This window comes from Equus caballus, chromosome 31, assembly GCF_041296265.1.
Source record: "Equus caballus isolate H_3958 breed thoroughbred chromosome 31, TB-T2T, whole genome shotgun sequence".
Classification (NCBI taxonomy): domain Eukaryota; kingdom Metazoa; phylum Chordata; class Mammalia; order Perissodactyla; family Equidae; genus Equus; species Equus caballus.
This window is the reverse complement of record NC_091714.1, coordinates 5,839,706-5,854,176: the sequence shown is the minus strand read 5'-3', so window position 1 is coordinate 5,854,176 and position 14,471 is coordinate 5,839,706. Positions and strand designations below refer to the sequence as shown.

The 14,471-nt window shown below is 35.0% G+C and overlaps 1 protein-coding gene across 34 annotated transcripts in view; it reads left to right on the top strand.

Moving 5' to 3' along the window:
* Positions 1-14,471, top strand: part of QKI (QKI, KH domain containing RNA binding) — a 151,737-nt gene that overhangs the window by 100,344 nt on the left and 36,922 nt on the right. For all 34 annotated transcript variants that reach the window (XR_011434321.1, XR_002805179.2, XM_023632815.2 and 31 more), the window contains one exon: positions 7,262-7,405. Coding sequence is in view for 32 of the 34 variants with exons in the window: in XM_023632815.2 (XP_023488583.1) it covers positions 7,262-7,405 (144 nt within the window). In the remaining 2 variants the exon portion in view is untranslated. The remainder of the gene's footprint in view (positions 1-7,261; positions 7,406-14,471) is intronic.

The window sequence follows — 14,471 nt, the reverse complement described above, 5'->3', positions numbered from 1 at the left end:
ATTTACCAAATAATCAATTAATCTGTTTGTTTATCTGCATCCTAAGTCCCTGTCAGCTCTAAAACTCTGTGAGGACAAGATCTGCTTAGAATTCCATGCAAAAGAATGTTGAAAGGTAAAATGGTAAAGTAGAAAAAAATTCTTAAAGATTCAAGACCTCAGTGTTTTGTTTCTGACTCTCACTAATTTGTGAAGCTGTTTTAGGGCAATTTCCTTAATTTTAGGGCTCTCGTGCAGGTTATGTCTTGTACTAGGAATTAGTTGTTAAGATGCAGGCCCTAAAGTTGTTCTGCCTTGGTACCTCAGCTTGGCTGTAGAACACTTACTGTCTATGTGACTTGGACAAGCCATGTCTGCCTCGACCTCGTTAACAAATTAGTAACAATGACAGTACTGTACTCACATGGCTGTTAGGAGGATTGAATGAGGTGATGTCTTTCTATTGCATAGCATAGTACTCAGCAAGCAATAAGTGTTTAAAAAAGGCGTAGCTATCATTATCATCATCATCATTTTCATTTCCGAGTTTCTTTAGCGTCACCTGAGAGACTGAGTTATTTGAAATTTACTTTTCTATAATATATTTGCCAAGAATATAGACCATAATAAAGGATCGTTGGTAATTGTCTACCTGCTCTATGATGAAGTATGAATGGTATTATAAAGTTGTTTTATATGCTACTAAACTTTAATTTACTATGTAAAGTATATTCCATTTCCTTAAGAGCTCTCTTGTCATTTCAGCCTCCCTCAAATCAAAAGATCCAAGGTCAGCGGTTTTGAGCTTTGAGCATATTTATACACACAGTAATTTCTTATATATAATTTATCTTTGTGGTGCTCTGTTATAGTAAGATATAAGTTTAGTCTTGGAGTTTTAAAAAGACTTTGACCCTTATATCCCATTCTTCCCTTATACTCCGTTCTTCTGATACATTGAAATAAGGTAGTATTGAGGTGACAGAGCAAAGGAAAAGCTGTGGAGGGATGTGGAGTTCAGACTTCGTGAGCATGATTGTAGAAAATCTGGGAGAGTGACTAGAAGAGAAGTAAGAGAACAAGAATAAAAAATGGAGGTCAAGATTGTCAAATGGAAATGGCAACTTCAATAGGAGTCAGAAAACAGCAGGCCGAGCCCAAGATTCATGATTAAGGGAGATGGTGTGGAGGTTTCTATAGACAGAGACAGAGTGATACTGAATACGGCAGAACGCTGTGGGGAAAGCTGCGATTTATTAATGTACAATTTGATATTTGATTTTAATGATGCTCAATAATAAAAGCTCAGTTGCTCAATTCAGTAAGTATTTGTTTAGTGCTCGATATGTGTAAAGTCAGTGTATACATACTGTCAAGAGTATAAACATCAATGAGACATGGTTCTGGTCTTCACCTGGGATCAGACTTTCTAATAGCTAGAATTAGACCATGCATAGATAACAGTAAGCTACAGTATGATACTTAGAACAAAAGATAAAGTCACTATTAAAGAAGGGGAAAGAAGAGGCATCCTGGACCTAGGCAATAAATAAATTGCTTAATTTAAACTTAAAACTATGGACAAACAAAAACTTAAACTATTCGCAAACTTGGGAATAGGCTGGTTTATTTACAACATGGAGGGAATATAAGCATATCATGGGACAGTGAGTAAGAAATGGCACTTGAAGTTAGTGTGGATTAAAGTGAATGGGTGAATGAATGTACAGCAGTCTTTCTCTGTCAGGGCACAAATAAGCTTATGACTGCATTTCAAAGATTTTTTACAAAACCAGTTGGTGCTTGTGCTCAAGTGTTAAAAATCCATGCTTTTCAGAAAACTCATTCAAGATCAGTAATAACTGAGACGTAGTTGTGGACAAGTTTGGAGAAGGGAGATGATGAACTCCAGTTTTGATGTGTTGATTTGAGAGCACTTTAAAAACACTGACGTACACATCTCAAGTTGGCACTTGGAAGTTGGAGGTCTAGAAATCAGCAGGGAGGACTGTGGTGGAAATGTATGTTTAGGAATATGTTGATGCAAAAAATCCCATGTTCTTCTCTATTGCTGAAGATTTGGTGGCACATAACATGAAATGACATTGGTTTGGGTAACACTAAAATAGACATCATAATTCATGATAATGAGCTATTTTTTCCTATTAGTATCTCAGCTAAGATTGTTATTATTTGAAATATTTGAAATATTATTTGAAATACATCTGTAAAAAGAAATTAATGCCTCATAGATCACAATTTCTAAGAGATACAACATTTTTGGTCTATATCCGTTTTGTTACCCCTCCTCTCTGCTTCATTTCAGTCTTTCTTTTGTCCCAAAATATTGAAGAGAGAAATTTGGGGAGTAGATTCTTAATGTAGGTATTTTAGGGTATAGAAGTAGGCACCCTATAATCTTATTCTATGTCTTGTCTGTTTATGATTAAAAGAGAACGTTTGTGGATATGTTTTATTGACTTCTCTATAGTATTTGCCAATTCCAGATTGCCTTCATTAGATAAGAAACAGAAAGAGAACACAGGAGAAATTATATTTATGTTGAATAATTACTAGGCTCAAAACTCACTATTGAAGGAATTTACTTAATCTCTTCTTAAGTTAGAATGGACTACAATTGGATAAATGTGGCTTCTGGGTAGAATGATCTTAAAATCTTTTTTTAAACGAAGTTTGATATGCTCGTAGATTAAAAGTATGTATCTGTAAGGCCTGGTGTGGAAAACCAGGGTCTCTGTCTCCCCCTCTGCTGTCTTGCCACCACCACCACAGTCGCTTCCTGCTCTGTGAGAGATTCTTTTGTTATCGGTTCCCTGTTGCTACATTGTGTACTTAACCTTGCTACTAGTTGTTCCTTCTTAGTTTTCATTTCATTTTTTCATTGTATGAGAACTCAGTAGTCCCTTTTCATTTGGAAGTTCTCATCCTTCAGTTCTGTTTTAAAAGTATGTTTTACGTTTATGATTTTTTCTCCCTTATGCTTCCTTTTTGTTTTTCTTGGTGGGTGATCTGTCATTTAGTTTCTGAACCTCTTGAACTAGATCTCTAATTTTTATATTACTCTCTACCACTGTCCATCTCTGTCTTGCTACTTGGAGGGAGAATTCCTCAATTTTTATCTTCTAACTCCTCTTAAGTTTTTCATGTCTACTATCATATTTTTGGTTTCAAGAGTTCCTTTGTATATTTTGAATTCTTTTAATAGCATTTTTTACTTGTTTTAAGGATTCAGTATCTTTTTTTAACTCTGCGAGGATTTTTGAGATTTTCTTCTCCCTGCTCAGTGTTTGCTTTCTTCAGGTTGTTTTCCGTTTGTTGGGCTGGTCAGACTCCTCACAGAAAGGTGTTCAATGTCCTGCCCCATTGTGTGGGCTGGGCTGCCTTGGCTCTGAGTGTAGAATCAGGGTGAAGGCTGGACACCTTAGCCTTCAGTGTGTAAATGATCCCATCAACTGCCCCTCAAAACCCAGTTCCAGAAAGGGGAACTTTTTAGGAATATGTGTCTAGTCTTTTGCTGGGAATTAGAGAGTGCCAGATAGCTAGCTCTTTGGGGACAAGGGATGTGGAGATTCAGCTGCTCCTTAATGAGAATTCAGCCAATCTTCCACTCTTAGCCCTACCCTTGCCCCTGTTTCCATTGCTTCCAATTTCCTTGGCCTTTGGGGGAAGTCTGCAATATAAATTGGTTCCTCCTCTCCTGGGGTTGACTAAGTCAGTCCCTGACTACTTAGCCATCTGCTTTCTAGTTCCTACATTGTTTCCTTTCCCATTTTCTTCTTCCTTATGAGATTGTACATTTTAAACTCTACAGTATTTTAGGAGGGAATGAAGCTACATGATTGCATTAATTTCACTGTCTTTTTCTATGTTTTTGTTCTTTCAACTGTTTTTAGAACTGTAAGCAAAACTGTTTATTTTGAAGCAAATAGTAAGATAGTATAACTTTCTTTTACTTTTGTATTTTTAACTGACACCTAAGTTATTGAATTAATTAAGAGTATACATTTACCAAGGTGTTTCACAACTCCAAAATTTATTCCTTCAGTAAAGCACAATGTCAAGTTATACTACAACTTTGTTCTCTGTTCCTATCATGTAAGTAATATTATTTCCTTTAAATCCTCTGGCTTTTTGTCTTCTCCTTGTATAAAAGTTTGTGGCAAGTCATTTATGATTTTAGTTTTTATTCTTAGACCTTTCTTAAATATTTTGGGTTATAAATGTTCCTCAGTTCTCCTTGTATTAGTATCTGTACGCATTAGTGTCTGACGCACACGTACTAGCTTTTAGTGTCTGTCTACTAATTACAACATCTGTGTCAGTTACAGGTTGGTTTCGATGGATTGATTTTTCTTATATATATTACATTTTCTGCTTCTTTGCATGCCTGTTAATTTCTGATTAGTTGCCAGATAGTGTGATTTTTACCTTGTTATGTGGTTATTTCGTGTTCCTGTAAGTATTCTTGAGCTTTGTTCTGGGACACAGTTAAGTTAGTTGGAAACAGTTTGCTCCTTTGAGGTCTTCTTTTAAGATTTAGGTAGTACTGAACAGTGCTCAGAGCAGGTGTAATTATTTCCCACCACTGAGGCGAGACCTGTGCACTTTATACCCACTGTGAATCATGAAGTCTTCCTGCTGGCTCTATGTGAGAACCTGGCTCTTGTACCTTGAATCCTCTGGATGGTTCTTTCCTGGCCTCCAGTGCTTCCTCACGTGCATGCACTGATCAGTCATCAGCTGAATGCCGGAGTAGACCTTGTGCAGGTCTCCAGAGTTCTTTTTCTGTGCAGCTCTTTCCAGTACTCTTTTTCTGTGAACTCTAGCTACTTAGGTGTCCCTGGATTCTCAGCTTAGTCTCCTCAACCCAAGGAGTCATGTTAGCCTGGCACTCTTCCCAGGGCTACTGCCTGGAGACTCCCAAGCCTGGGAGCTGGGGCAATAGTGGGACTTACCCTGTTGATTTCCCATCACTTAGCCTTACTGTCCTTATCACCTGAGGTCCAGGGGCTTGAGAATGGTTTTTTGGTTGTTTTGCCTGTTTTTTGGTTGTTTCAGGCACGATAGTGAATCATGTTCATGTTACTTTATCTTAGCCAAAAGCAGAAGTCCCTTATTCATATGCATATAGACACACTTTTAGGTTCATCAAATAGTACAAGTAACTTTTTTATTTATTAGCTCTATTCCAAAAATAGCTAAAAAAGTAAAAACACAAATTTTGGTGAGTAAATGTTGTCAACACTTTTAAACATAAAAATTAAAATCTGAATTTAACAAATTGATTTTTTTTTTTGCCACAGTAGATATATATATATGTTTTACATTCTTTGGCATACAGATAACCCTGAGGGTGCCAATTTCTTGACTCATTGACTCTTTCGTTTCTCAGTTTTTCATAGTGTCCCCTAGGCAAAGAGAATTACTTAGTAGTTTTTTATTTGATTAAATAGTTACTTCCAAGCAACTTAATTAGCGTTTATATCAAAACAACTTAAATTGAAAAAAATTTTAAATTTTATTCATAAATAACCACATTATTTATTAACGGGAGATGTGTGTTTCTCTTGGGCACTGTTCAAATTCTCAAACTTGAGAATCAGATTGGACACTACCACCACCTTCTTTTCCTGTTCCAAATTGATTTTTGCATGGACTTCCTTTTATTTCATCAACCGCTGAAAACTTAGCATTGCAAAGATATGACATCATCAAAAGGGAAGTAGCATGATATAATGTTGAAAAATTCAGATATTTTGAGCTGGGAGTTTGCATGGTGTCTGACAGACATTGACTGTCGTTGCCCTTGGAATTTCACATCCCCTGTTGTATTCCTGTGAGTGCGCTGTGGTGACTCTGAGTTCACTCTTTGGGAACACGTAGATGGCCTACCCTAGGATGGTGTGCTTTGCCTGGTTTTTTGTTTCCCCTCACAACATTTGGATGCATATTCATTTTAATGGCATTAACAGAAAATAAAGGCAGAAGCATATACTTGACTTGGAACTTATTTCTATCCTTATTGACCAGCTCCTTAGATTTCCCTAGCGTGGCCTCTGTAAACATGGGAATGGTAGTAGAAACGTGTTTTATTATATCAGTTTTGTTAATTTATACTAGTTTTATTTTCTTTGGTTGGAATCTCATAATTTAGTAAATAGTGACCTTTAAGATGAACATTCAGCAACAACAGGTGTTTTTTTTTCTTTATGTATAGTACCTTACACTGAACTAGGTGCATTTATTTATGCCATTTTTATATTATTTATAAATTTATATTCTTATTTTTTAAAATTTTTTAAAAATGTAGATTTATAAATTATGTTTTATAAATATCTTATTAGCTCTAAAACTTAAAACAAGAAGCAATTCTGAAGTTCTTATATCTTAGGTAAGAGGGAAATGTGGCCAACTCTACTTCTAAACTCCCTGTAGCTTGCCAGTGTTTCCATGCTAGGGATATTCCTCACTAGGTGATTTGAAGACATCAGGGAAATGCAACATAGATATTCTCTATTAAACTAGTACTTATGGGTGGATATAATTAAAGACTGACCTTACAGTTCACTAATTTTAAAGTAAGGTCTAATGGAAATATAGTTAAACTATACTTAAACATTTATTTCTTACTGTGATTATAGTGAAATGTTTCTGTAATTACTACTTGAAATACTTAAAACAAATGGCATTTCTCTTACACAGTAATGTCTATTTGCAAAATACTTTTCCTAATCTTGAATTTAGCCAGTTATTAAAAATAGTTGTAACAAATTGAAAAGATGACTGAATTTGACAATGAAAACTTTGATTCAGCGCCTAAATTGTCGAGTTATTAACTGTGTGACCTTGACGAGTGACTTGCTTAAATTAACCTTGATAACCTTCTACTTAACTCGTAACATACAAAAATAATACCATTCTTTTCCTGAGAACCTAAGGAGGACACCATACAGAAGTTTCTTAGTGCCTAAGAACACTGCAGGGGTTGAGATTGCCTTGCTCGCTGTTGTAGCCTTAGCATCTGTCTCCATGATTAATACATAGGAAGTGCTCACTAAATATCTGTTGAATTAGTTCTCATTTGATTCAGTAATCACACACCCAGGCTTTTTGCCAGGGAAATAATTCAAAGATTTATCAGTCATCATGGAAGAATATGCAAAACATACCTCAAATACTTGGCAACAAGTGGGTATTATGAAAGATATACTCTCTCTTTGAAAAGAAAAATTTGTAATAGTGTACTTTGTAAATTTTCTAGGAGGAGCAAAATAGAGGCAAGCCCAATTGGGAGCATCTCAATGAAGATTTACATGTACTGATCACTGTGGAAGACGCTCAAAACAGAGCAGAGATCAAATTAAAGAGAGCCGTTGAGGAAGTGAAGAAATTACTGGTACCTGCAGTAAGTATTAATTTCCAAATCCTAGATTTGGGCCTAAGCCTTTTTTTCAGTTTAATTTTAAATAATTGTAATGTTTATGTTAATAAAAATAGGTTGTTATTTGTTAGAAATTTTATTTAACCACAAAATATAAAAATAATTTATAACTCATTTACTTTAGTATAATAAACATAGACATTGCTCAAACCCTTAAATGGGAAAGCCTGTTTATTTTTGTGAAGGAAGTGTTGTGAGGGGAGCAAACTCAATTAGTGACCTACTTTTGAAAAGTATTATTGCCTTTATATCACTCTCTTATAGGATAAGAATGTAGGTACATTATTAGTAGGAGGACAAAAGCTTTCTTCTTTTATTTGTGGAGCAATTTCTCATTGTAAGTAAGTGATGAGGGTACAGAAGCCTGTACATGTAATATTTATGTTGGGTGAGCCCTATTAGTAGGAGCACGTTATTTGAGTTGACGACAGGTTCCAAGAACTTTCCTAACATAGCATTGTCTCCCATAGAAAGACTATTTGATGGTTAAATTTTCCCATAATAATGATAACATTTTTCTTTAGAAAAATAAGAGGTAACGTTTACTCATGTACCAGGCATTATTCTGGGTACTTTTCACACTTTAACTCATTTAATATTTTTTCTGAGATAATAAAAACCATTAAAGTTCATGTTTGGGGGTCTTAGATGCTAGACACTGAAAGTAATTTTGGAGGGTGACATCTCATAAGAAATAATCTCAGACACCTCTATGTTTTCATCTTCCCTCCTTCCATTCTCCATCTCCCCCTCTTTATTCCCACCTACCATTGTCTTTTCCTCATTCTTCCAGAACCCTTTAGTTTAGAAATGATGATTGAACTACTACCAGAGTATTATCTTTTTTAATGCAAAATTAAAAATAAATGATTGGCTTTCTAAGTCATTATTAAAATATTTTTTGTATTAGTAAAAATATATGGGAATGTGGACCCTAACCTACTATTGAGAAAATTAGGAATACTGTTAGTATTCTGTCCAACAAAAATTTATTAACCTTTTACATAAATGAGTATGGCATCTGCTGTTCTTTATTTCTCAGATAGTCTATTCTACACATAAACTTAGAAGTCATAAATATTTTCTTTTTACTTGACACAATTAACTGTTTGATAGATCTTATGAGGCATATAAACTAACAGGTTAAATATGAGCTAAAATCTGTATTTATATACTATTATGCTATATAATGTTTCTCCTTTTCCTTAATAATTGTGCAGTATTGAAAAGCTCTATAGAAAAGGGTTTTTTCTAAGCATACTGGACTGTTAGTTCCATAAACAGAAAAAGTTACTTAAGATTTTTATTGCTTTGTATAGCCAAAAGTATTCAGCTCATATAATACTAAGCAAATGAGTTCACCTAATCTAGCAAATAGACCAATGTCTAATAATTAAAACTCTTACCTATTAGATTATTCTAATCATTCTGTAAGCTACTTTACTTCTAAAACTATTAACCTGAGAAAGAACATTGAATTAGAAGCCGTGTTAGTAACCAGTTATGTGTCTTTCAGAAGGGTTATAAACTTCTCTGGGTCTGTTTCCTCATTTACAAAATGAGAGTTGGAGCAAATGACCTCTAAGGACCATTTTGATTTTAAAATTGTTCATCTTTGAGTATTAAAAGGTGGCAGTAGATAAAAAATGACAGAAGCTTTTTAAAAATTTCATGTAATTTACATTTTAAAGGAAAACAGTACTTTTGATGATTGATCTGTATCCTTTAGAAGTATTTTTAGGATTGTTATTAATTACTACCTCTGAAGTAGTAAAATTTTCTTAGAATTACAAATTATGGAATAAAAATACTTTAAGGTATGGGTTCTATAAGGTGATTTAACCTTGCAGTAATTTCGTATTCCTGTTCATTTGATTACATAGGTTTATTGTAACATGGATGCTATATCGAAATTTATTTTAATTAAACTGAAAGTTACTATACATTTCTGGTAATGGTGTCTGGATAAACAAGGATTTAAACAAAACAGAAGCTTTACAATCCTGAACTATCAAGTGATTTGGGTTTTTACTTAAATAGGTTTTTGGGAGACAGAATACATCGTATTTGAGAGCTGACTTCTAGATTTGAATCCCATCTTTTTGGCCTTTTACTGTCTCAGTTTTCTCATCTGTAACATTGGAACATCATTAAACTCCCATGTAGTTTTTGTGAAATTAAATGAGATGATACATGGAGAATGCTTAGCATAATGCCAGCACATAATTGTTCCATAAAAGTTTGCTGCAGCTTTTTGACGTTGTATAAATACTATTGTTTTATACTTGTATAGATTTATGTGTTATTCTTTCCAAATACTGATTTAGAAAGAATGCATTAATTCAAAATTGGAGAAAATGTAAGTTCCTTCCCAACTCATGGTTATTCTTTTTAAGTAAATTTATTTGGCCTTTATAAAAAAATCCAGTATTTTAGTTTATAATGAGTTTAGTCTCATGAGTTTATCATTGCTTAAATATTTTCAAGAAAATTTTTTTTGGCTTGAAAATATTGACCAATCTTGATCTTCTGAAAAGAATTCACCTATAAATGAATTTGGGTAATTCTGATATTTTTCTTGCTGTTTATGTAAAAGTTATAATGGGAATGATACAGAGACCAGCAATTATTTTGGATTGTATTATTTAAGATGCCCTCATCTTGAATTGAGAATTGCAGAAAAGAATCATCGGCCTAACTCAGTGGAGTTTGACTAAGGGGTGTCAGAATCATTGCAGGAGAGAGAACACATTTCTTATCAGCATTTGTGTTTTGTCTAACCTCAGATTGCCCTTCCAGTGAGCTGCCAGTAGATTTTTTAAATTTGGTCTTGTATTACATGAAAGCCTTTTGAAACTTTTTTGTGGTTTTCATGTTCCAAGATTTATCTTAAGAATAGTGATGCTGAGAATTTTGCTCTTTTGACCATTTCAGTTGCAGTTGCTTATCTAACATGTGAATTAACAGCCCTTTGTATTTGAAATTTTTAGTTGTGCCTTTCCTGTCTCATCAATATTCTGTTATCTCTATCCAGAAAAATACCAAACTCAGTCAACTTTACTTCCTACAGTTCTCAAATTTGCTTACTTTCTTTCACCCTCCCCACTTTTCTTTACCCTAATTCAAGCCAGAATCCTCTCAGAACCCCACAACTGGTGTCCCTGCTTGTAGTCTTGGGCCTCTCAACCCTATCTTTACATTGCAGTCTATTCATACCTTTCCTCTTACTCTGAGAAAAGAAAGCAGAATTCCTTAATGTGTCCTTACAAATTGCTTCATGATTTGCCATACCTTACCTTTCAGGCTTCATTTCTCACTCGCCCTCATACCGAAAGTACACACATAATATACACACATTCCACACCATACCCACAGATTGAGTCATTCTATATTTATTTGAATTTCTTGAAACTCCAATCTTTTTCTCACCTCTGGGCCTTGTACTTCATTTCCCAAATGTTTATTTCATGCTTCCACTGTGTCAGCTTTTGAGGATAAAGACAATAAATAAAGCTGACCAATAAAGTGCCTGCCATCATGAAGCTTACCTTCTGGGGATGGGTTGTGGGTTAGATTACTGACAATAAGCATAATCAAATATAAACTATATTAGGTTGTGAAGAAAAAATATCAGGGTAAGAGGATAGAGAACTTTGGATTAGGAAAATGCTGTTCTATATGGGACGATTAGAGAATGCCTCTGAGAAGGTGAAGTTTATGAAAAAGAAAAAACGAATTGAAATGTGATACAATTATTTGAATATCCAAAGAGCTTTCTAAGCAAAGAGAGCAGCAAGTACAGTGACCCTGAGACGTGTTTGAGGTATATCAACGGGGTCCTGTGAGGAGCTTAGTGAGTAGGTCGGAGGTTGAGTCAGAGGGAGGATGAAGAGCTGGCAGCTTACAGAGGCCTGTAGACCATGATAAGGATCTTGGATTTTAGTCTGAGATGAAAAGCTGTTGGAGGAATTTAAGGAGAGGAATGACACGATCTGATATTTCAAAGGATCATTCTGAATAGAGAATAGACTTTGAGGGTGATGGTGAAAGCAGAGATGCCAATGCACAAGCGTTTGCAGTTCATGTAAGAGATGAAAGTGACTTGGACTAGTGTTGAAGGTGCTGAGAAGAAGTCAGATTATGGATTTATTCTGAAGGTAAAGCTGACAGTAATTTTGATTGATTTGATGTGGTATGTATGATGACTTCAAGATTTTTACCCTGAGCAATTGGAATCGTCTTCTGTTTACACTGTTGGAAGAGCAGATTTGGAAGGGAAGTCAAGAAATTGAATTTGGAAGTGTAAAAGTTGAGATAGCAAATGTTAAATGGGCATTTGATTATAATAATCAGGTTAGATGAGAAGATGGGGCAAGAATATGTCAATTTTGGAGTCATCGTCATATCAAAAGCTTTTAGAACCGTGGGACTGGACGATATCGTCTGAAGACTGGATAAATATATAGAAGAGTAGTCTGAGGACTGAGCCCCTGCGGTCCCTGGGTACTTTACCACATAGCGGTCAGGAAGAAGAGGAGGATCCAGCAAAGGGTACTTTACCAAACAGAGGTCAGGACAAATAGGAAGATCCAGCAAAGGAGACCAAGGAGAGGAGCCGCTGAGGTTGGAGGTAAACCAGGAGTGTGAAGTCCTAGAAGCCAAGTGAGGACGTTTGTTGCGGAAGATGATTCAGTGAAGATAAGAATGAGGAGTTAACCATTGGATTGGGCAAGTAGTGGTCATTGGTGACCTTGCTGATCAAAGTTATGGATGGTGAGTTTAAAAGCCTGATTGGCTCAAGTTCAAGAAAGAATGAGGCAAGAGGAAAAGAAGCTGAAAGTTTTTCCTCTAAGATTTTATTTTTTATTTTTTTTGAGGAATATTAGCCCAGAGCTAACTGCTGCCAATCCTCCTCTTTGTGCTGAGGAAGACTGGCCCTGAGCTAACATCCGTGCTCATCTTCCTCTACTTCATATTTGGGATGCCTCCCACAGCATGGCTTGCCAAGCTGTGCCATGTCCGTACCTGGGATCCGTACCTGGGATCTGTACCAGCCAACCCCAGGTGGCCCAAGTGGAACGTGCGAATGTAACCGCTGCACCACCGGACCGGTCCCTAAGATTTTATTTATGTAAATAATCTCTTCAGTACACTCAGCCTCTCAGTTCTTTTATTGGTTCATCTTCATTGATCTTATTCTCCACTCCACATCAGCCTCCCACTCCATGGTAGTTCCTTGGAACTTCTGAGGGTACCTCCCTAAACATGCAACAGCAGAATGCCCAGCAGAGGACAGTTTCCTCTCTTCAGTGAGAAGATGCTGCGTAAATTTAGCAAGCAGCGTTAATTAACTTGTGCATATATACTTGTAGGATAAATCTTTTGAAGTAGAATTACTAGGTTAAAGGGTAAGTGCATTTTACTTTATAATGCTTCATTCGTATTAAAATTTATAAGTTGCTTTTCAAAAAGTTTATACCAGTTTACAGTCCTGCCAGTGTTGTATGAAAATGCCTGTTTCCCAACACAATCTCAAACCCTGGGTATTAGTAAAGTTTTTAATCTTTGCTTTTTAAAATTTTTTTTTAAAACCTTTCGTTACAAAAATGTGAATAAAATAATTCTCATGGTTCTTACAACTATTTGTTATTTTAGGACAGTTTTTATATTAAGGTGCTGTGTGATACTATAGATATTTTTGTAACAAAAAACTATACTTTTATATTTTATGTTTATGTCTTGAACTGGTACATAATTCCTAGTTTCATATTGTTTCTATGGGGAGTATGATTCAGTTTACATTATCATTTACAGAATGAATTTATAGCTAAAGTGTGAAATTGTCTTTATTTTATTTTAGTGTAAATGTTTCTTACCTGGAAAGATGTAGAAGGAGAGTTGTGTGTATTTTAATGATTTTGTGCCCACTTTGTTTAATGTTATATAGAAAAATATCTAACCCTATCTTGAGGGACCTACAGGTGGGGAATGGAGAGTGGTAGACTTTTTGCTTGAATTAATTTCATAACCAAGTGTAATAACTAATCCATTTTATGTTTTACATCTGATTTTTAAGGTTAATAGTCTAGATAAAGATTGTGCCTACTTTTCTTGTGCCACGGTTCTAATTTTTGTAATAATTTTAATGATCTGAATGTGTCACCATAAGTTCCATTAATACTACTTAAGTAATTCCATAATGCAACTTAATGTTTAGTAAATCAGTTCAAACTCTTTAAATCCAAATTGGAGTTTCAAAACAACCTTATGAAGTAGGTTCTTTTCTCGTTATTTTTTTAACAAGCATATGAAGTCAGAGAAACTTTAGCATTGTTAGAGCAATTGGTAATTATTTTTTTCAGGGGACAGTTCAGCATTTTAATTCCACTGCAAAAGTAATAAAGATTTTGAGATGATCACACTTGATTCATTAGTAGAGTCTGATAGTATCTTACCTAGCGAACTTGTTTACTCTGAAAATAATACCATTTTTATTTCAGACGTTTCTTTGATTTTTAATAATCAGTTTGTTTTTACCTCTTTTGTCTCTTAAATCACAAAATAACCATGCCTAACTAGGGAAGAGTTCTTTCTCTAGTTAAATATAGTATTTTTATCTGACCAATCTAAATCTGTCACCATCAAATATCTGCTTAAAATATCCTTGCCATTATAAGTACATTCAGTCCACTTGTTTAAATCTCACTTCCGTGGACCTGATCTTTACCTCCTTCAGATTCCTAAGGACTTCAATACACTGGTATAATTACAGTGTGAAATTTTGTGAAAAATTCAGTTACACTCTCCTCATAGAAAAGGACTGTAGAACAGTGTCCTAATTTTGCTAATCTTTGGGGACTTAGGTCATCCTTGGCAGGAAACAACTGCTGATACAAATCTGCTTCCAAAGTATTTCTTGAACACATATATTCCTGCTACCCTAGTTGAAATCATCTTTCGTTTCATTTTTAGTCTTACTCCATTCAGTTCATTTCCCTTGAGTTAGCATGATATTTTTTTAAGTGTAAAT